This window comes from Adiantum capillus-veneris, chromosome 24 (genome assembly GCF_014529385.1).
Source record: "Adiantum capillus-veneris isolate H3 chromosome 24, ASM1452938v2, whole genome shotgun sequence".
Taxonomy (NCBI): domain Eukaryota; kingdom Viridiplantae; phylum Streptophyta; class Polypodiopsida; order Polypodiales; family Pteridaceae; genus Adiantum; species Adiantum capillus-veneris.
This window is the reverse complement of record NC_140954.1, coordinates 39,729,830-39,751,637: the sequence shown is the minus strand read 5'-3', so window position 1 is coordinate 39,751,637 and position 21,808 is coordinate 39,729,830. Positions and strand designations below refer to the sequence as shown.

The 21,808-nt window shown below is 43.3% G+C and overlaps 1 protein-coding gene across 1 annotated transcript in view; it reads right to left on the bottom strand.

Moving 5' to 3' along the window:
- LOC147426243 (putative adenylate kinase 1, chloroplastic) overlaps positions 1-10,966 on the bottom strand; it is a 47,733-nt gene extending 36,767 nt beyond the window's left edge. The window contains exons 1-2 of the mRNA XM_086499179.1: positions 10,554-10,966; positions 10,058-10,198 (exon numbers count right to left, since the gene is read on the bottom strand). Of these exons, the coding sequence (XP_086355305.1) occupies positions 10,058-10,198; positions 10,554-10,814 (402 nt within the window). The 5' untranslated portion in view covers positions 10,815-10,966. The remainder of the gene's footprint in view (positions 1-10,057; positions 10,199-10,553) is intronic.
- Between the last annotated feature and the right edge of the window lie 10,842 nt (positions 10,967-21,808).

Sequence of the window (21,808 nt, the reverse complement as noted above, 5' to 3'; positions counted from 1 at the left end):
CTGAATATATCATCATCTGTCTGTGGTGGTCTTGACGACTCACCCTCTTCATGTGTCTGTTGACCCTGTGAAGAGGAAACCTCTTCAGTCACATCATCTGGTCTGTCAACCATAATTGCAATTCCTTGTGTCTGGTCTATGATCCCTTGTGTCTTCAAGCCCAAAACTGACCAAGGCTCACTTCTATGGGAAAAAGTGATTTAATCCCGTCGATGGAACCATGTAACCGGCCTGTTCAATCCAAAAAGGGCGGTAGACTTTACTTCAAACCTTGATTTAGCTTTCACCCATTATTAGTCGTCTATTTTACCTGCGCTATAGTGACACGAGAGAGGGGAATGGGATACAGATGCTAGAATGCACCCTGTATGAGAAGACCGACACCAGATTGGCCCCTAACTTAGGCGCCCCTTTCGGTATTTCTTTATTGTTTAAAAGAGGGAATAAACGTTGTGGATCCCTACAAGCTGCCCCGCACAAACTTCGCTGAATTTCAACTGTTCCGGCCTGATTTCGGTAGCATAACTGTACTAGGACCCTTCACAGTCAGTATTCCCACGCATTGACTGACTTTCCCGACGCATACGGGCACTTTGCAAAACCTGGCGAGAATCTGCAGCACGCTGAATTCTCTGTTTTCAGCCCTGAAAATGTGCCAGATCACCTGTACAGCGGTCCCCTTGCGTCCCCGAACCTCCTGGGGGTATTAGGGTCCGTTTAGGGCCAAAACCCTAAACCTGCAAAAATACACAGCAGGCTGTAATTTACTGTTTTGGGCTCCGTTTCGCGTGCCGGTCGCATCCGTAGCAAGTCCTCGAGCTCCCGCACCAGTAGGGCTACTTGCCCTTTGAATCGGACGAGATTTCGAGCGTGAAACCTCTCCGAATCACCTGTACCTGCGGGGGGATTAGCCGCTAGCTAATCCAGTACCTGTGCAAGAGGCTCTTGCCTCGGCAATCGCGCATGAACCCACACAACTGTGCATTGGTCAAATGAAGAGCCCACTAGAGGGGCATAACATACTGCCAAAGGGGAGAGAGAGGGCAGTGCGTAGCGTGCAGGGCATCACTCCTGGCACCGCACTGTACATAGGAGGGAAAGCAAGCACTCCATAGCTCTTAACCTATGACAGAGACTTGCAAAATGAGCCTCCCAGCTATAAATCACGTTTTTCCCTTCTCTATAAGTAGTAAACTGGCCTCAGAGTGCCAAGTGTCACTCATTTGTGCATTTTTCCGCTTTAGACCCTCGGGTCTAAGAATATCTCACTTGCAGCCTCTGTTGACTTGGCCACAGAGTAACAAAATGATCCCCATGTCAAACTGCACGTAATGACGCGAAGACATTTTCAGGTCCCAAAATAGCAGTTCCCTAAATTTTAGGAGATGCTGCCATTGTATCTTTCTAGGTCATCCGACCCTCTTTGTACACTGCGGCCACATCCAGAACTGAAATGTAGCCTCTGTAGCAAAGGATTCCACTTTGGCTAGTCAATGACCCCACTTTGGCTAACCATAGTCCTTGTCCAACCTTAGTGCTCTCTTGCCCACAGGCCTGGACTCCCTCTGGACAGTTCCACACTAGCTATGCAATGCAGGGCAGTTAGATTTCCCGAGGGGTGTTTCCAAAAAGTGAAACTAAATAGATAATAAGAAAGAAATCAACAAAAAGGATAGATAGTAGTCACACGTTGGTGACAGGCGAGAACCTTGATTCTCGAGGAATTGGAATAAGGAACGGAAGTTCCTTGGAATAGGGTTTTGCCCTAGGAATCGGAAGCTGAGGCTTCCGGGAACCATCAAGTCTTATTCTAGAACGAACGTGGTAATACGTTCGGTTCAAGTGCTTGTATAGACTTCTCCTCAGTAATAAAGATACTATTACGGGGGGGGGACCAGCCCATCTTCTGGTCCCCAGTACAGTGTCGATCTTCTCACTCTCTATCTCTCTCTCTATTTATTTCTCTCTATATTCTCTCGCTTCAATAATAAGTGATAAATCCTATTTATCCGAATGTATTTTATATTGTTATGCGCTCCCGTTTGTGACAGAGGGTTTTACAACCTCTCGGGTGTCGTATCTCTTCTCTCTCCTTCTCTCAGTCTCATTCACTTGCACGCACAATATCCACTCACTTTGTTCGTGATCATAGCACTCTCCATAAGGCGGAAATCTCTCTTTCCCTAAGAACTAAAAGGAACCTTTAGCAAATAAAGATCACTAATCTTGAGAAAATACAACATTCATTCCGCTGCACCTTACATTGGTATCAGAGCTTTGGAAGTGTTCTGCATTACTCAAGGAAAGAACCACAAGAATTTTTTTTGCTTGTTGCGATCGCACCAACCCAAGTTTACTTGGGCGTGGCGATTCCTAATCGTGTTTTGTTGAAGAGTGACAGGAATCCCAAGAAAGAAGGGCTTGTCCAGCCTCCCCTTGTGTCTCTTTTCACTCATTGAGAGCGGACCGCGCACTTAGCGGCCGGCCAATCGACGTGAGGTGGGAAAAAGCAACCTTGGTGTGAACGCAATGCCGCCAAGGGGTGCCGCCCGCAGAAAAGGGTAGAACTCGGGTGAAGAGAAGATCCTTCTCCAACGCGATTGGCAAGCGAAAGAAAACCTCAAGAACCCCAAGAACCCAAGACCCTCAAGACTCAAGAATCCAAGATTCTCACGAATCAAGAACCTCAAGACCCTCAAGAACCCAAGTTCCTCACGAGCTTAAGAACCCAAGATCATAGTGCATGGTCGTGACCTGAAGCGGAATGGATACTTCGCATACAGGTGATGAGCATGAGAGAGGCGACGAAGACTCGTCCCCACCCGGAGATGATTTTTTCAACCTTCCCCCTTCGCCATCTACGCCACACCCTATGGAGGCAGTGGTCAAGCAGATGATGGCCATGATGGATAGACAAGAAGCAAGTCGCCTTGCTCAGGACCGTGAGCGCCTTGCTCAGGAACGTGAGCGCCTTGCTCTTGCCGCAAAACAAGAAGAAAATCGACTTGCTTTCGAACGCGAGCACGATGAACGAGAAACTCAAAGGGAGATTCGTCATCAAGAATTTATTTTCCACATCCTAGCCTCGAAGACCAAACCACCCAAAGATCGTGGGAGTTCGTCAAGTGACGCAAGCCACGACGCGGATCCTAATCATCCAGTTACAGAAAAGTTGACTTTCAGTAAGTATGACGGTAAGATGGATGCTACAGTTATTCATTCTTGATTGCATCAATTTAATGCTTATTTTGCGACAACTAAGAAAACAAGCAATAGCAAAGTTTTGACAGCAGCTATGTACCTTGCCGGTGATGCCATAAATTGGTACCAGGCATGGCAAGAGGCACAGCTAGCCGCGCACCTAGAGGCAACCGACGATTTCACGCCCCTCTCTTTTAGTTGGGCTGATTTCCAAGACAAGCTCAAGGCGCGGTTTATGCCACCTCAGTACCTTGCACGATTGAAGGACGATTGGCGAGCTCTCAAGCAAAATGGTATGCCGGTTATGTCTTTTTCTAATCGTGTTTTACAGCTAGGTACCCAATTACGCATGTCGGATGATGAGCGCAAAGAAGCTTATCTCTTTGGATTGGACGAGTATATCAAGTACGATGTCGAGGTATTCGATCCAATCGATCTCAGCAAGGCGGTAGCGATTACTCTCGCCCAAGAGATGAAGCACAACAAGGGAAAGCCTAAGGAGAACAAGACTTCCACAAGTACCTCGCAGACTTCTCAGAACCCGCAGAACGATAAGAACGGTAAGAATGGTAAGAATGATAACTCTTTTAACCAATCTTCCAATAGTCTCTCATCAAAGAATGATAACTCTTTTAACCAATCTTCCAATAGTCTCTCATCAAAGAATTCTTTCAATGAATCTAAGAGTAAGGCTAACACAACTGCTAAACCTAAGCTTATTCCATATGAAAAGGTAGCACAAGGAATTGTAGGAGGATACATCACTTCGGAAGAACAAAGCACGTATTCTAAGGAAGGTCGTTGTTTTCATTGTCACATTAAGAGTCACATAAAAAGAACATGTCCTAAGCTTGAATCGAATGAATCTAAAGAACCCACAGCACCCACTACATCTGTCAATGCAATGAATGATAACACGATTGTGCCCAAAGTTTCTCAGGACCCTCCCATTGATGATTCTCTCATTAAATGTTATGGTTGTACGTCAGGGCACCGTTTTGTCATATTGTTTGACCCAGGTAGTATGCATGATGTGATCAGTTCCTCTCTTGTTGAGAGAGCCCGCCTCGAAGTTAGTCCGAGATCTCCTATCAAGGTCTCTGGCTTTCGTCCCGGTATGGACGCTCTCATCACAGAGGAATGCCTTGATGTGTTGTTTGCAATCCAACAGACTGCCTTCACTAGAAGATTTGTTGTTCTCCTCTCTCAGGATGTGATATTATTTTGGGCATTCGATGGTTTCGTGAAACTGATGCTTCCATAAATTTTTCGGCTAACACTAACTCTCAATGCCGACAGTGATTCTCCTACTGTCTTTCATGGAGTGGATACTTCTCCTTCTCCATCTCTCATTGCTAATATGCAGGACAAGATTGAAAGGATTCGAGATAAGGAGACTCTCTCAGTCTTTTTTTCTCCACAGCATGTCACACAGGATTTGCATGATTATGAGAAGCATGATGATCATGATGCTTTTCCTAGCAAAGCTAACCTCGTTGTAGATTCGATCAATCACGAAGATCCAATCTTGGCTTTTGAGTCGAAGTCCAAAGAACCCCCACAGGACGATTCGATCATTCAGGCCAAACCGATCTTGGCTCTCGAGCCTTGGTCCAAAGAACCTTCACACGAAGTATTGTGTGTTCGCATGATTGATACGCACGCATTGTTCGAGTGTTTCATTCATGATAGTTTCCTGTATTTTAGTCAGCATCGTTATGTGATCCCTTTTCCTAGGCATGACATATTGTATGTTGAGCACGTTTCTCTCATGGATGAGCACGCATGTATGCGGATTGTTCAGGAAAAGTTGAAAAGTTTGTATGTAAGGAAGTCACATTCCATGTCTCTTCCTTGGCATGACACTGTTTCCGACAAAGAACATGATAGTATGAGCACCAAGCATGGGCATTTCCATTGTGATTTGCCACAGTTGATTGATTTCGATCAAACATAAAAGATTCGATCTCATTGTTTGCAAGGTGTTTGATGAACGGGTTGTCACTCCGTCTCTAGGTTCAACTACATTGCATACACAGTCTTTAGAGACGACACGATTTTTTCCCTTCACTTTACATGGAATAGGTATGTTCATGGTTTTGTGTTGGAGATGGTTTCAGGAATTTTCAGCCCTGGAGATTCTTGAAGACAACAGAAGCAGGACTCTAGACGAAGTTGAAGCATCAAAGGAGCCACTGAAGACTTTGTGTCGCTTTCGGCGCGGCCCAAAGAAGCAAGCGTTGCAGACCTTTATAAAGTTCAAGTACCGCTCGACCCACACAGCAGAGTGGGCCGGCGAAGAGTCCCTTCCAGGATTCCGGATGCTGTTGACGATCTCCCTCGACGCCATACAGTTCGGTACCAGTACCTCACTTTTGAAAAGAAGGGGATGTCACGTGACACATCCCAACCCTATGTATCCGTGGACAAACTACACCACAGCAAGGTTCAGTCAATCCAGTCAGTCTAGATTAGCAGTGATCTGGCACTTTTATGAGTCTATTCGTAGACCGTGCATGCCCAGTCACTTAGCATAGATGCATATTCTCAGCTTGCACACAGCATGATCATCGGAATTCCCATCAGAATCCATTAGCATCAGTTAGGGGAATTTTCCAGTGCATTTAGCCTATTTTCCTATTTATTGGTTATTTTCACTTATTATTTTTAAGTGACTTTCCAACAAAAGTAGGTAGGGCAATTTTGCTAAGTTAATATATAAGCAAACCCAAGTTAGCACTTTCTGGTAGAAGAGGCAGCAGGAGCTTCCCACTCAAAAGGCAACTTCTCAGCAGTACCCCCCCTCAGCAGTAGACCCTCACCATCCACTCTTTCCCTTTGGCGTTTCCTCCCAGCAAGCCATCGCCTACAAGTCCTCTTGCCTAGAGTTTTCCAACCTCAGCAGATACATCCCAGCCAGCGTTTTTCAGCCTTGAAAAAAACGCCAGCATCACTTGCAGATTCAGCGTTTTTCAGCCAAAAACGCCAGCCAACTTTAGCAGATCATCAATGTTTCCAATCTCAGCGGAGCCCTAGCAACATCAGCCAAAAACGCCAGCAGATCTCAGCTTTTGGTAGCGTTTTTGCAGCAGAATTTCAGCCTTTGAAAGACGCAGTTTTTCAGCAGATGAACAATAGCAGATCAGCCCCAGATTGGTTGCAAAAGTTTCCCCATCTTTAGCCCAAGAAAACGCAGCCAAAACAGTCATTTTCAGCCACCAAGATAACCTCGAATTCAGCCAATAGAAGAACTCAGATTTCAACCATCAAGTCACCGTCGTCATCACCGTCGTTGTCATCAGCATAGTCCCATTGCATCAGTCCATTGCATTCGCATTGTACACCTTTGTGCAATCAAAGTAGACCACTCTCGCCGACGAGAGTGGGGCCTTCGGAGGAGGGTTTTACAACCTCTCGGGTGTCGTATCTCTTCTCTCTCCTTCTCAGTCTCATTCACTTGCACGCACAATATCCACTCACTTTGTTCGTGATCATAGCACTCTCCATAAGACGGAAATCTCTCTCTTTCCCTAAGAAGTAAAAGGAACCTTGAGCAAATAAAGATCACTAATCTTGAGAAAATACAACATTCATTCCGCTGCACCTTACACTTCTGCTCTGGTAGTTAGTGGGGGGCTGATTGCCCCCCCTTCACCATCTCTCTCTCTCTCTCTCTCTCTCTCTCTCTCTCTCTCTCTCTCTCTCTCTCTCTCTCTCTCTCATTCATGGTATCAGAGCCCGAGCTCATGGTATCAACAGCTTAGGCTTTCCATGCACTGAGACAGCGCATCTCTGCATCAAGTTCTCCTCCCAAGATCAGCATAACCAACGTTTTCATGAAAAATCTGCCGGCGTTTTGCAAACAACCAGGCGCGCGATGAGATCTGTGTTTTTTGTCGCAAAGGATCCCTCTCCACCTGCGTTTTTGCAGATCGGGTCAGTGTTTTTCCATCAGGCTGCTAGCGCTTCACTTCTGGGATCATTTCATCGCCGGGAACCTCCTCTGCTCCATCTGCGTTTTTCAGCCAGATCTGCGTTTTTGGGTTTTCAGCCCATTCTCGGCGGTTTTATTGGTCACTTTGTGTCATTGACACCTTCCACAAGTTACTGGGCACCTAGGGTACCCATCAAGCCTTTGTTTTTTCAACAACTAGAAGGTTTTTGGTGCCAAAAAGTGCAGCAAAAGTGGGCTGCAAATTGACCTGCGTTTTTGCAACAGGAGGGCAGCGCTCAGCTTCTGGACCCCGGATCTCGCCACCACCGACCCAGCTTTGCATCTGGTGCATTGCCGGCGAGTATCCTCTCTGTCTTCATCAGATTTCAGCCATTACCCTTGCTGTTTTCTCTGCTTTAAGCCCATCAGGGCAGTGATAGTGATTCACCCCCCTTCCCATACTCCTCTGCACCGCTCTGGACCATGCCGGGAGCATACAAGCACGCTGAAAATCGCTGGACAGCAGTGTTTTCATCACCTCGCAGTTGCGTTTTTGGGTGGACAGCGTTTTCATAGAGGATGAAGTTACCTCTTGCCAGGACACCATCCGGTGGTGGTCCATGAGGTCTCTCAGTGACTGCTATAGTACACATATCTTCGACATTGGCTTGATCATCTATGGGTGTACGATCCTTGGGAGATCCATTCATTCCAGCCATCATTCGACAGTTGCACACTCCAGAGAGGGTGGTGACTTGTGGTTTGCTATGGACACACCTATGCACTCATCAGAGGAGTTCACACGAGATATGGCCATGCTCATGGCATATGGGATTCCTACATTCCCAAAGAAGACACCATCATCTTGGGTGGACAGACACTTACCATTTGACCTCGACACGTCATATCACTTGCTTACAAAGGAGCATCTACATGGACTTAAGGAGAGGATCTTGGATCTCTCCTTGGACAGGTTCATTGCTTGGATCTACAGACTGGAGTGTGACTTCAGTGCTTTGGACTCTCTTGGAGAATTTACCCGTGAGATGAAGGAGATCAAACATCCCACGACTACATCCGGAGTCACCCGGAGCTTGGCTTGGATAGTAGTGCAGTTGCTCTTCAACACTCCTAATCATTAGGATTGCTACCTACAGAGTTACTTACACTCACCCTCGTAACCTTACAGCAGAATTATCCCCCGACCTGGGCAGTAGGCCACTCCCAGCTCATTCACATGAGAGCCACACCGAGATGCGGTTTGGTGGCGTTGGCGCAGATTCTGTTTTGGTTGACACCAGAGGATTGGAGGCAGGAGAGACACGCAAGACGGCGCAGATAGATTGGTCTCCTAGCCTTTCCTCTTCTCAGAGTATCTTCACAGCGTAGACTTCTCAGTCTGGCTTCCCTTCTTCATACAAGATGATCACGGTGCAGACAACTTGGTCTAACCACACCTCTTCTCAGAGGCCCTTCACAGCGCAGACTGTTGAGTCTGGCTTTCCCCTCATCTTGGATTACCGGAGTTTATTGGAGTAATCCACCTACACTCGCGGAGTTCGCCGGAGTATTGTCCTTTAGTGGGCATTGCAGTAGACATCTTCATCATTTGCCTCACATCTTCGGCTTCAAGCGGTTTGTTCAGCATCCGGTGCTGAAAGGGGGTGTTAGACTTACACCACTCTGCTGCTTCACAAGTCTAGGGCATACTTGTACGGCTAGTATGTCTTCGGGCTGGCCACCCATAGTCTAGGTTGTACCTGGTCCGACCGTCCGAGTTTGGGGCCGGCCGCCCACTTTTGTCCAGGCACCCAAATATATTTCCATATATCATTTTTCTGTTGGGTCGTGGGGATTTTCATCAAGCCTTGCCGTACCTCCCCTTGGGCACCTATTTATAGGGCCAGGCCAGGGGGTACCCACTTCCACATCTCATCTCACATAGATCACACATCTGATTGTATTGGGTCTTCTGCTCTGGTAGTCAGTGGGGGGCTGATCACCCCCTCTTCACCATCTCTCTCTCTCTCTCTCTCTCTCTCTCTCTCTCTCTCTCTCTCTCTCTCTCTCTCTCTCTCTCTCTCTCTCTCTCTCTCTCTCTCTCTCTCTCTCTCTCTCTCTCTCTCTGTGTGTGTGTGTGTGTGTGTGTGTGTCTGTGTGTGTGTGTGTGTAAGGAAAAAATTGTGGAGAATCCTTGGAGACGTTGAAAGGAGCCTGTCTTCAAGGCAGGACAATGTTGTAGTTCAGCTGGGCGATGAGCATGCTGAAGGCCTAAAGCTAAAAAACTATACCGACAGCTTGTGAGAGTGTGCGTGTGCGGAAGCGCTCTCTCTCTCTCTCTCTTGCACAAGAGAGAGAGAGAGCGCTTCCGCACACGCACACTCTCACAAGCTGTCGGTATAGTTTTTTAGCTTTAGGCCTTCAGCATGCTCATCGCCCAGCTGAACTACAGCATTGTCCTGCCTTGCAGACAGGCTCCTTTCAACGTCTCCAAGGATTCTCCACAATTTTTTCCTTACAGAGAGAGAGAGAGAGAGAGAGAGAGAGAGAGAGTGGGTGGGTGGGGGGAAGGGGAACGCTAAACTATTGACAAGAGGTAATCTCTTTGTCGATGTACTTGACACGTCAAGCTGGAAATGGTCAACTGGTGACCATTCCCTGCAATGCCTGCTCCCCCATGGCTCCCGGCCTCCACCGGTCACCACAGGTCACAGGCATTACAAGAATGGTCACCTGGTGACCCTTCCATAACCAATAAAAAGAACTATAATTGAGAAGCGACTGCATATGCAATTCATTCTTTCTGCAAGTTTTAGTTTAAGATAAGAAAATTTCTTGACCTCATAATACTTCTCGTATGTGAACCTTGAATAAATATTCTACATGAAATATAGGTTGTCATCAATATGCGAAAAAACTTACGGCTTGGCTCCGTGTCCGAGGAAAACCATCTAAAATGAAACCATCTTCTCCATTCTCCGATGCTCTTAGAAGCCGGCTAGACAGAAGATTAAGCACAATGTCATCTGACAGCAGTTTCCCTTGGTTCACCAAATCCTTAAGCTGCAAAAGAGCATCACCGTCATTGTTTTTAAAATCCATCGACAAGTCCACATCATCATTATGCACAAAAACATCGTCAACTGCTAAATCAAGTATGATCATTTCAATCAGAAAACTACAAAAAAGTCTTGTGCACGGTACAAAAAATCATGCGGTTGTTGTCGCAGGTCAATGGAAGAATTCCAATCCTTCACACTGCTCAACCTTCTAGATGACAAGGGTAGCATGGTTGCAATCAAGACAGTAAGAAGAGAACGCCATCATAATAAGCTGAATTGAGCCATTCTCTGTAAAATGGTACCATCAAAGGGAAATAAATGCCCATCATAATGCATACAGAAGAATAGAAGAGCACCTTCTGAGCATTTGGGGTTGATTTGAGGAGCTCTTCCCTGACAAGATCACCCATGGCTATATGTGGAATTCCGAGGCGATCAGACAGCATGCTTGCATATGTGCCCTTGCCCACACCAGGACAGCCGAGGAAGACTAATTTAGCAGGCTGCTGGGCGAGTTTGGCGGGGGGAAGTGCCGCTGCAGCCATGCCAGACATGAAAGCGGCCCATAGCTGCTTGAAGGCCTTGTGAGTGTTGGCGGCCCCTGCGCCCACCCTCATCACAGCCAGCTCTTCAGACCTCTTCGCAAGAGATGTCGTCCTCTTGGTACTTGCAGGTACCAGAGACCCAGGGGCCGGATGAGAGGGGGGCGAGAGCTCAGAGACAGAGAGAGCCGAAAGCCAGCTTCGCAGTCAATCAATTGCCAGCATTACGCTCTTTAAATCATTGTGGGCACATCATTTGTGGACGCTAGCCACAATCATTTAAAGCAAGTTGCACCTGCACTTTGGTTGGATTCGAACTCGATATCATAGCCACCGAGTTAAAGGATGGCCACTATAACTTTTGATAATTGATGATTTTCATCCTTGTAATGGAAATTTGTACGGCCGGCCCTCTCTCTCTCTGTGTGTGTGTGTGTGTGTGTGTGGGGGGGGGGGGGGGGGGGGGGGGGGGGGGGCAGGGGGCTACAAGGAGCACATGTTGGATGAAGGAGCTCTTGCCGGGGGGGGGGGAGCCTCAAGACTAAGTGGCACGGGCATGGGAGGGTGGGATCTACGGTGGGGGCATTGTGGGTCGTAGATCCCAGTGGCGGCGCTGAAAGTAATCTAGGGTACCCTACATTTCGGCGATCGCCCTTGTGCATACATGTTTGAAGTAAATTAGGGCCCCCACGTATAAGAACGCGCGCATGGCGTAGTGATTAGGGTATACGCCTCTCATGGGTGAGGTCACGGGTTCAAAACCCACGCCCCTTAAAAGGGGTATCCTAGATTACTTTCAAAACATGGGTACCCTCAATTACTTTTTACAAAAATAATCTAGGGTATCCGCATTCCAGATCTACAACCCACAATCCCCCAGCCGTAGACCCCACTCTCTCATGCCCGTCTCACTTAGTCCGGGGAAGGGGGGGGGGGGGATTCGTCCCCCTTTTATAATAGTATGGATAGATGTGGCACATGTTAGACATGATGGTTACTTGCTTGTTTATGGCTTGCCTATTGCAAAAGCTTTAGTATTTGGTTGTGTTTTTGGCCTGCTGAGGAAAGGCCTTAGTGTTGGGTTGGCTTAGGCGTACTTTGACTGATGGCGTCCACGTGGACGGCCATTAGGTTTTTAGGGCTTTGGGTGAAGGCGGGGGTTGCAGGACGACGTGATTCGATCATCAATGCGATAGAGGAGGAAACACCTGCTCTGAGGAGTGCATTAATGCTGTGGAGAAGGCGTACGAGTTTGTTACTACCTCTTGACGCTATCCGCCAGCTCGCATGTGGTTGCAGCGCTTGTAGTTCCATCCGACTGATTCCGACAGTTTTAGGAGTGTTTCGCATGAAGCGCGGAGCGTTTGTTGACCTTGAAATATTAGCAGGACAAAGTCAAAACATTTGCTGGTCACGACGCTCTCTCTCTCTCTCTCTCTCTCTCTCTCTCTCTCTCTCTCTCTCTCTCTCTCTCTCTCCCCCATGATAACGTCCCTGACACGCGCACTAGTCATCCGGGTTCAGCCAACTTCCGGCAAAGTGTACACAAACTCTCATACACGCAGACGCAACGACCTCCTTAAAGATGGACTGCGTCCCACTGCAGCACACTTCCTCGCGAGTTTCATGGCATCACGCTTCATTGCAACCTGCAACCTTTCCTTTCAAACTTCGATTTTGTCGAGAGGAAATATTTACAAATTAGGCTATCTTCTCGACTATTCACACAATTTCTGGGCAGAATTTCTCCTTTCCCTCATGCCCTCAACCGGCACTTTTGAAATTGAAACCGGCATGATATTAAGCTGAGAAGCAATTTCCCTCGAACACCAAACACCGGTTTGCAAGTGTTCGCGCCGAATCATTAAAGCACTTAGAGCTCATTTACCCGTACATAGACAATGTTTGCGCTTCCCTGGCACTCCTTTCGTTTCAATGCTCGAGAAAAACTGTTTTTGCAAGCATGCAAATTTCTTTTCCTTGAGGTTGCCAAGAGGAAATTCTAGAAAATTAGTGGTGTTTTGCAGGTTCTTGCCTTGCTTTCCTCTACTTTGGGTCAAAAATTCTCCTTTTCCCCTTGCACTCAAGCGACATTTTCACAAATCCTTTCATTGGCAGGCCTTCGTGATACCTCACCTTGTTTTTTTTTAGCTTTGCAGATAAGACAATGACGGTTTTAAGTGGTGATCTTTTAAATCATTATTCCTTTTTTTAATGCGAAACCTTGAGGTTTTGAACTTAGTAAGGCTATGGTCACACTAGGCTTAGTTATCATTTATTTGAACTTATGACTAAGTCTCATTCTTGGTCACATGCAAAAAAGAGCATCAAATGAATAATTATGCCTACCCTTTGTAAGTATGCCAATTTTGGCACAGTTGTGAAGTTCAAGGCATAGTTGGGAGGTTGAATGACCATGCAAGAGACTTAGTTATTCATTTAATGCTCTGCATGGGCATAGTTGGCATAGTTATCTATATCACATAACTAAGCCTCATGTGACCATAGCCTAAAACCAAAACAAGTCATTTATCCTTCACTCATTTTCGCAACACCTCTCTAAGCCTACCCGCCCGCCTCCGCCCCCCTTCTCTCTCTCTCTCTATGTGACACATGTCACGCACTCCTTAGTTGAAAAATTAGAAATATTTTCTGTTGCTCCTTCAAACTTGTGCTCATCTACAAAACCTCTTTTCAAAAGGAAGACCATTTACATGATTTAACATTTCTTATGCTTGTTGTATTTCCATATGCATGGAAAATATTCTTTAGCCTTGCAAGAAGGTAAAGCGTGAAAAGGGGGAAAATAGATGCAAGTATTTCATGATTAGAGAGATATTTTGCTTTTTTTCTACATAAAGGGATGCAAAAAGTGTGTGTGTGTGTGTGTGTGTGTTTTTTTTTGGGGGGGGGGGGGGGGGGGGGAGCGAACATAAGAAAGATGGATTTTTGGACTACATAAGTAGTCCTTAGTAAAGGGTTGGAACTTTGGTGCATCTCTCGACCATTGGATAAAGCTTGCAGATTAGTGCCACATGGCAAGCTAATGATGACAAACTTCCTTTTTAACTTTTTTGTAGGTCCTTTTATGAGAGGGCCTTGCCATTTGCTTACCTCCCTCTTTAAACAAGTGAAAGGGTCACGGTGCCTTTCTAAAATAACAAGAAAATGATAAAATCATTAGCTTGAGTTTAACTAGAATTATATAAGGTAAAGCATTGTTCAAGAATATCTCTTTTATTAAGGGACCGGGTTTCCTCCTTGCAAAGAAACAAACCGGAAATAATAGTCAAATTTTTGAATTTGCAAGATCTTTGAACTAAATTCTCACATATTTCACCATTTTTTCTTCCCTTTACCATGGTTTGCTAATTTAGTATAAATATGGTAAAATTACCAAAATACCCCTCAAGTCTCAAAAATTCCTAAAATACCCCCATAGTTTCCCAAAATACCCCCACATTTTGTCAAAACTTCCCAAAATGCCCTTCAAAATTTGCAAACCCAAAATACCCCCGATTTCTAAGATTGAACATCTCCAAAGACAATTTTTTTGGGAGCTCTTCATAAGAAGATTGATTGTCTATCATTCTAAGACGCTAAAACTAGAATTTGAATTGGTTTTGTAAGCTTTAGAGATGAATTGCTTCATTATTTTTAGACATAATTGCTCTTTTTTGACAACTAATTCATCAGAAATTATGTGTTAAGCAGTCAAAATGGATCTCTATTGTCTAAAGGAACAAACTTTGAAAAATCTAGAGCTATCCATCCAAAACGAACACAAAGGTATTTTGGGAATTTTTGAAATTTGAGGAATATTTTAAGAATTTCCACAAATTACAGGGGTATTTTGGTAATTTTCCCTATAAATATACGTGTGTGTTCCAATAACATTATACATAGACACCAACGAATTTGAACAATTTCAAAAGACAGCTAGAGACTATGTCAGGGAAGGGGGTGTATAATTCCATTTCATTGTCTAGAATGGTCTTATACAACAGTGGAGAGGTCTAAGAGCCTCCCAGTAAGATTGAAGAGATACAAGTCATGCAAATCTTCAAACCAGCATACTTTGATGCTAGAGTTGAGAAGGTAATCCTCACCTGCATCCATAGAAACAATACAACACTCAGGCACTGTATGCAGGTGATGCATGGGTATCCCACTTGTTCTCGATGTCACCCAACTTTGGATTGCTGTCAAAAAAAATGTTTAAAAAAAAGTTTGAAACCATTATCATCGTAATAGATAACCAATGCTGATAGTACCATGTATATCCCTTTTATGTGTCAATGATTAATATGCATGTACCTTCATTTAACAAATTACCATGACAGTATCAACCATATCAAGTTACAACCTTGCTATAGGGGGAGCCCACTAATTATAGATGTCATTTAATTAGTTTGTAGTTAAAGAATGGACAATATAGACGATGCTTTTAAAAAGGATTCATGTATTTCAAAGGCTAACAAGGACAATGTGTAGAACCCTTTTTAGCTTTACATGACCTCAATAGAAAGGGTCGAAGACGAGATTTGGAGGCCAACTTTGCCCCGAAGTGATCCATGTACGCCTCTCTCTTCACCTTGCAGAGCTTGGCATTAATGGCATCAATTTTTGCCGGTTTAGTGATGGTGCTCATGCGTGCAGTCGGTGTATACTTCGGTGTTTCCTGTACACATACAAGTATTAAGTGTGCTTTTAAACAGTCCAAATAAGTGTGCTTCCAAAACAGTCCAAGTACTACGGGGTCAATATAAGGCAAGGAAAAGCTTAGTTTCCTACCTCATAGTCAGATGGGTTCAACACTAAGAAGGTCATGTGTAATTTAATACTAAGTCGGTTTGTCCTTACTAAGAGTGCATTCAGCTATTTCAGGGTTAAGTTGAGGCAAAGAGGAGCCTTATATCCTATTGTATGCAAAGTAAGAGGCCAAAGGGTCAACTATAATAGAATCAAGGTGCACCCTAGTGTAAGGTATGACATGTAGAACTTCAGAACATGATTAACAGGCATCGCTCGGAATTAAGCTACTTGATGCCCACATCGTTAGGCTCATAGTATGTGAGTCTACCATCATACTTATGTAAATGCCAGGTCCTTCAAAACCACTATTTCTTCAAGGATAATATGATGCAAAGGAGAGATTTATTTCCTACTATATGCCCAATACAAAGGTAAAAAAAACAGCATAAGAAAACACACTTCATTCCTTATGTAACTTCTGTCATGCTTTGAGTAACACCGCAGCGACCTCTCCACAAGAAGCCAAAAGACTTTTCAGCCTAGCAACAGTACAAATGGGACCTCACTCACCATTAGTCCTCTTTAGCCAGCACAGTAATATAGCCTAATTTTACACAGACATCAAACAGAGGCAGTTCAGCCCCAAACTGAGAAGCAACATTGCTCCCATCATAGCTCCAAATATTAGAAATGCTCATATCCATAGCTAAACCAAGTGGAGTTCCACCATGTCCAGCTCAAACCAAACCATAGGTCATATCAATCAAGCCAGAGATGCTCCAGCAGGCCATATCTTACCAAAACAACAGGCCATAGTAATGCATGTCAGAATGTTTCAATAAGATGCCATAAAAATATATATTTATATGAACCAAGTTCTCAACCATGCTTTGCCTTAACGGAATGGAGAAGATTTGCCATGAAACCATGTAAAACTGAACAGTAATGAAGCTCAGTTCTGATGCAGGCATACGACAGTTAATTAATCGAGTTCTATATGCATCATCAAGTTAGGTTTAGTAACCAAACCAAAAGACTAAACACCCAACACTCATTATGGCCCTAGTGCATACAGTGCCTAGCCAAGCATAAGAATGCTTTTGAAGCAGTGAATATTAGTTAGAAAACTCAAAGGTCAAGGCTGAGATGCCTCATTACCATCAGAAACTAAACACATTCCCAGCATGTACAAGTGACTACATGCCAGAAAAACAATAAATTACTTCCGATACTCAGACCGAATCATGTATGGTTTACCACCCTATCATGGCAATAGTCAGATACCCTTATTCAATCCAAGTAGCCAAGAAGTCAAAAAGGCCAGGAGTTAGTTGCCTTGTCAATTTGTCATGGTATGTCGATGAGAAATTTTAACCAGCAGTAAGTGTTAGTAAGAAAACTCAGACGTCCAGGCCGAGGTGCCTCATTACCATCAGAAACTTATCATATTCCCAGCATGTACATGTGAATGCAAGCGAGAAATTCAGTGTATTACGTCCAATACTCAGATGGAACCTTGTACTGTTTACCACCTTATCATTGCAGTAGTCAGATACTTTTATCCAAGTAATCAAAGAAGTCAGAAAAGCCAGGAGTCATTTGCCATTTAGATTAGAAAAATTAAAAAGCAGTATGCAAACTTGCAGGGATCAGCTCATAGTTTTTTTTTATAAAAAACTTTAATGGCGTGGGTCAAGGTGCCCACTAGCAACAATCCTTCCAATATGTGAATGTGAAACAGAACAATGTATTTCTTAAGATAATCAGACAGAACCATGTATACTTTATAACCATTTATTGGAGCAGTCAAATGCCATTACTGGAATCAATTAGCTAAGAAGTCAGAGTGGTAAAGTGGCCCAACATCAAGTAATCATAAGCGCTTGCCGGTCCAAGACTTGTGCATGTAAAGAAAAGATTACCTGAGCTTGCATTGGAGCAGCCAGCTCCACTATGGCTAGTTTCTCTTTGCCTTTAGCCATATCCCCCTCTCTTGAATTGCAAACACTCACCACAGAGAAGGGCCATTACAAATACTAAGTGAGCTATAGAGTAGCTCACCTATTTATATACACAAGAGAGCAGCCAGCACCCGGATGGCTTGTGGATGTCATGGCGGGCCCTGCACAGTAAAGGGTATTCGGCGCCATCCCATACAGAAGGAGAGGCAGAGAGAGCACGCGCACACACGAGAGAGAGCGAGCGAGAGAGACAGAGTATGCAGCCGAACCAGAACGCCAGTAGTAAAAGCCAAGACAGTGCCCGATTTAGGGAAAATGTCCATGTACTCACCTACCCTTGGTCCCAGTTCACATTGTGTTGAATTAAAGGCCTTTTGTCAAGGGGTCCCATAAGTAGTGTGTAGTTAAAGGTAGTGTGTAGTGGGTTAGAGTAGTGGGCCATGGCAATGGAAGGTAATAGGTTTTAAATCCCAGTAGATAGTGTGTGTGTGTGTGTGTGTGTGTGTGTGTGTGTGTGTGTAAGATAAATAAATATATGTATGTGTAGTATGTATATGTATAGAATTTACTAGAATTATGCAATGTGAAGCTTCACTTTAGTATTCTAAAAGAATAGAATGCAAGTGAAGTTAAGCCGTGTAAGGATGTGAAAAATGAAGATTCATTTAATATTTTAAAATGGAAATACAAGTCTTCATCATGGCACTGAAAACAATGAAACTCTCCTAACCCAACACAACACTAAGGCTTCTTTTAAAAAGCCAAAAAAGACATTGGGTATTGAGTCACACAGAATCTTTCCCATCCAATTTCACTTTGTTTTTCTCTCAATCTCTTTTAATGGCTCGAAGTTTTTTTTTTCCATCCATCATTTTTTTCATCTTTTGAAATATATTGTAATCTAAATAGTTCGCTGTTACATTTATTTTCTATAATCTAATACTTTATTGAGACGACAAATGTCTTAAAATGCTAATGCCATTTTCTCTCTCCGAGAGATCTCTCTTATAATTGTTAAAGCCCTCTCAATAGTATTATGTAGGCCATAGTGAACTTTCACCTTGTTCACTTAAGTGCATCATATAACTGGCAAGCCTCGTGATTTTATAACTTGTTTGTTTTGTAAACAAGACTCTATATTTTGTATTGCACATTAGACGGCCTTGTGATATTTTCACTTGTATAAATCATTGGGGACACTACCACAATCATTAGAACTTGAGATTTTGCTCGTATCTCTTATAGTTCATTTTGGTTAGATTCAAACTCGAGATCATATGGCCACAAATCCATAGCTATTTTCAGTGAAGCTCGTGGGATTTGAACTTAAACTCATGTGACCACAAAGCTATATCCATTTTCATCAAATTTTGTATTATCAATTAACAAGAGGGATAAAACAGTTTGGTGGAAGTTAAGTCCATAAAATGCACTTTAGTCCATAGAATGAACATGTAGGGAAATATATGTGTGTCACGGAGGAGAAAGAGGAATAGATAATTGTTATCATCTTAACGATTTGATCAAGTGCATAGGAAGATACCTTTCCAACAAAGATGTAGAGATGCATCCCACAAAGGAATTTATTGGCATGATTGTTTGGTTGATGCTTCTCCACTTTGACTAAAACTATGGGATGTAAACGATCTTTGGTTGTTTGCTCAAAATTTCTTATTATCCCTCCTTACAATCTATATTCCCCTAGTTTGGAGGTTCTACTAGAAAGCTTCCGTTGTTATTTGGTCACTTGATTAGTAAAAAATCCTTAATGTTGATTGTTTTTCTTAAACAGTCTTCTCCCCATAGTCTAAGATAGGCTATGTGTGTGATCTTGTTTGGCTTTGAAGGGATAGACACACTTTTTGGCCTTCTAAAAGTGGCCTTGGAGGAGAAGCACTAAAGGTGTACATGTTATAATAAGTTTTTTTTAAAGCCTGCTAAAGGCCTTAGTGCACTATGGATGAAGGTTGTTCAATTTTCATTGCTTGACAAGTGTCCCCAAAGGAGGCTTAAAAGTCTTGTGAATGAAAAGAAATCGTGGTCTTTTTAATGCTCTTTTCTAAAGTTGCATTCACCTTTTTGGATTAAAAAATGTATACATAGGAGTTTGATCCGCCAATGATGTAAAGTTTTGATAAAGGATCTTTTGATTTAAAGACTTCATAAAGATTTATTTCACTAATTTGTTTTATTATTTTTTATGTTTATAAAATTTATCTTTTTAATGAAAAAACATTGAAATAATTTTTTTGTTTTAATTTTTAATTATATTGTTTTATTTTATTTCCTTCTCATTTTATTTTGCTTCAAAATGTAGATGTGCAATGTGCACCTTTCACATTATTTAAGTAGGGCCCTTCATAATACACAAACCATTTGTGATTATATATATATATAATAGGTAGTATAATATTTTTATAGATAATACAAATTTATATTAAAACAAAATACAAATTTCATGTGATTGTAGGCACGTATTTAAACTTACTCTCCCTCATCTCCCCTTAACTTAGTAGGCCTTTGTGCCTCCTCACCTTGTTCATATATTATTGGCTTCATCTAAAGCTATTCAAAAGTTTTATACTTTGACCCACAAAGTTTAGACTCACCATCTTAACATCATAATGCCCATTTTGTGTACGCTTGTATTAATTTGGGATCACTTCAAGAATTTTGGTGTCTTCTAAGTATCCGCCTCTCACAACCTTTTAAGAGGTGGTGTGAAAGACCTCCTGAGATATGGTACCTTCCTTTGGTTGATGGATACCCTTGCTCTTTTGATTTTGTTTTCTCTACCTTGATAGAGACATATTCTCTTTCGAAGCTTTTGGAATACTTTAAAGCAAATTTTCATATATGTTGCCCGACTTTGACACCACTCGAAGGTCTCATATGCACATAGTTATACATACACAAATGTGTGTGTGTGTGTGTGTACATTGCTGATCAAAGATTTTTAAAAATATTTTCAAATCAAATAGCCTGCATTTTGAATTCACATGGTATACTTACATTTATGGAGGTGAACACCCCCCCCCCCCCCCCCCGGCTCCCCAAATGTCTGCAAGAGAAACGTAGTCCAATGATGAAGTCCTCCAAATGCCAAGTCTCCTGGTGCACAACCATTACTTCCATGAAGCATTGTAGAGGTGGGTCTCTAGTGAAGTGGGCATGTGAAACAAGAGTAGTGGGGAGATGGGGGGACAAGAAGAGAGTGGTCCACTTTCATAGATAAGTGGGGTGTTAAAATCTTCATACATGTAATCCATCACTTCTTTGTGGGAGGGTGGAAGCATGTGAAAGTGGAATGTACATTAAGAGGAAGGTACACCCATATGCACAAGATTCGAGAGATTTGTCCAAACCATGGAGTGTCATTTGCCAATACATACAGAGTTCCGCATGCTCCTCTTGCAAGTAGTGGTGTGTGTGTGACCCTCCATCCAAACATGCACTGGGTTTCTAGGGAATCGACTAATGGGGTATTAAGCCCCATCATGGACTTAATTCCCGCCGTCAAGGAAGGCAAGGACTTCTTTGGATTTTGAATAAGAGTTTTTGGTCCATACTCTCTGAGAGTACTTTTAATGAGTATCGACATTCATATGCGCTCAAAACCATTTGTACAAAAAAATTTAACTTGTGCTTTGATACCCCTTCTTCAGGTCAATCTTCCCACTTGACTATGGCTTGTCGACCTACATGACGGCGAGTTCGCAGATCATGGTAGTCTAAGATGTGTTTAGGTTCATGTTGTTGGATTGGAGGCTCAACAATTCGAACTGCATTCCAATTTGCTTGAGCTTCATCTGCCATGAAGCCAAAGGAATTAGCTTTGTCACACCCACATGATATCGTTACATCATTGAGGCACTCCCAAAACAAACATTGCATTTCCATGTCTTCCTGTTTCATTTCACAAGTTGAAATAGTCAAAAGGTCCTGCATTCTGAAAACAAATTGTTTTAGAGAGAGTCAAAGGCAACCCACAAAGCTGTTAAGGTGTACCATGTACCTTGGATCATAGACATGACAGGCCATAGTCACCCATTTGTTAACACGTCTAGTGTGATCAAACTCGATCCATGCACGTCGAAGATCGCCATCCCGATCTTATCTCATTCAGTTCACCAGGTCCACACCGGATGCTGGACCAATTGTGGACATTTTGAAGACATAACATTTCTCCCCCTCCATACCTTGACCAGGAAACCGACTTCCATGGAAAAAGTCATATTTTCAGTCTCGCTTCAGCTTTAGGAGTGCATCAATGCCGAAAGATTCTTTGTCAAACCCTCTTCGTAAACTAGATACTGACCTTTGAAACCTAACAATGTTCAAAGTGTTTAGAGA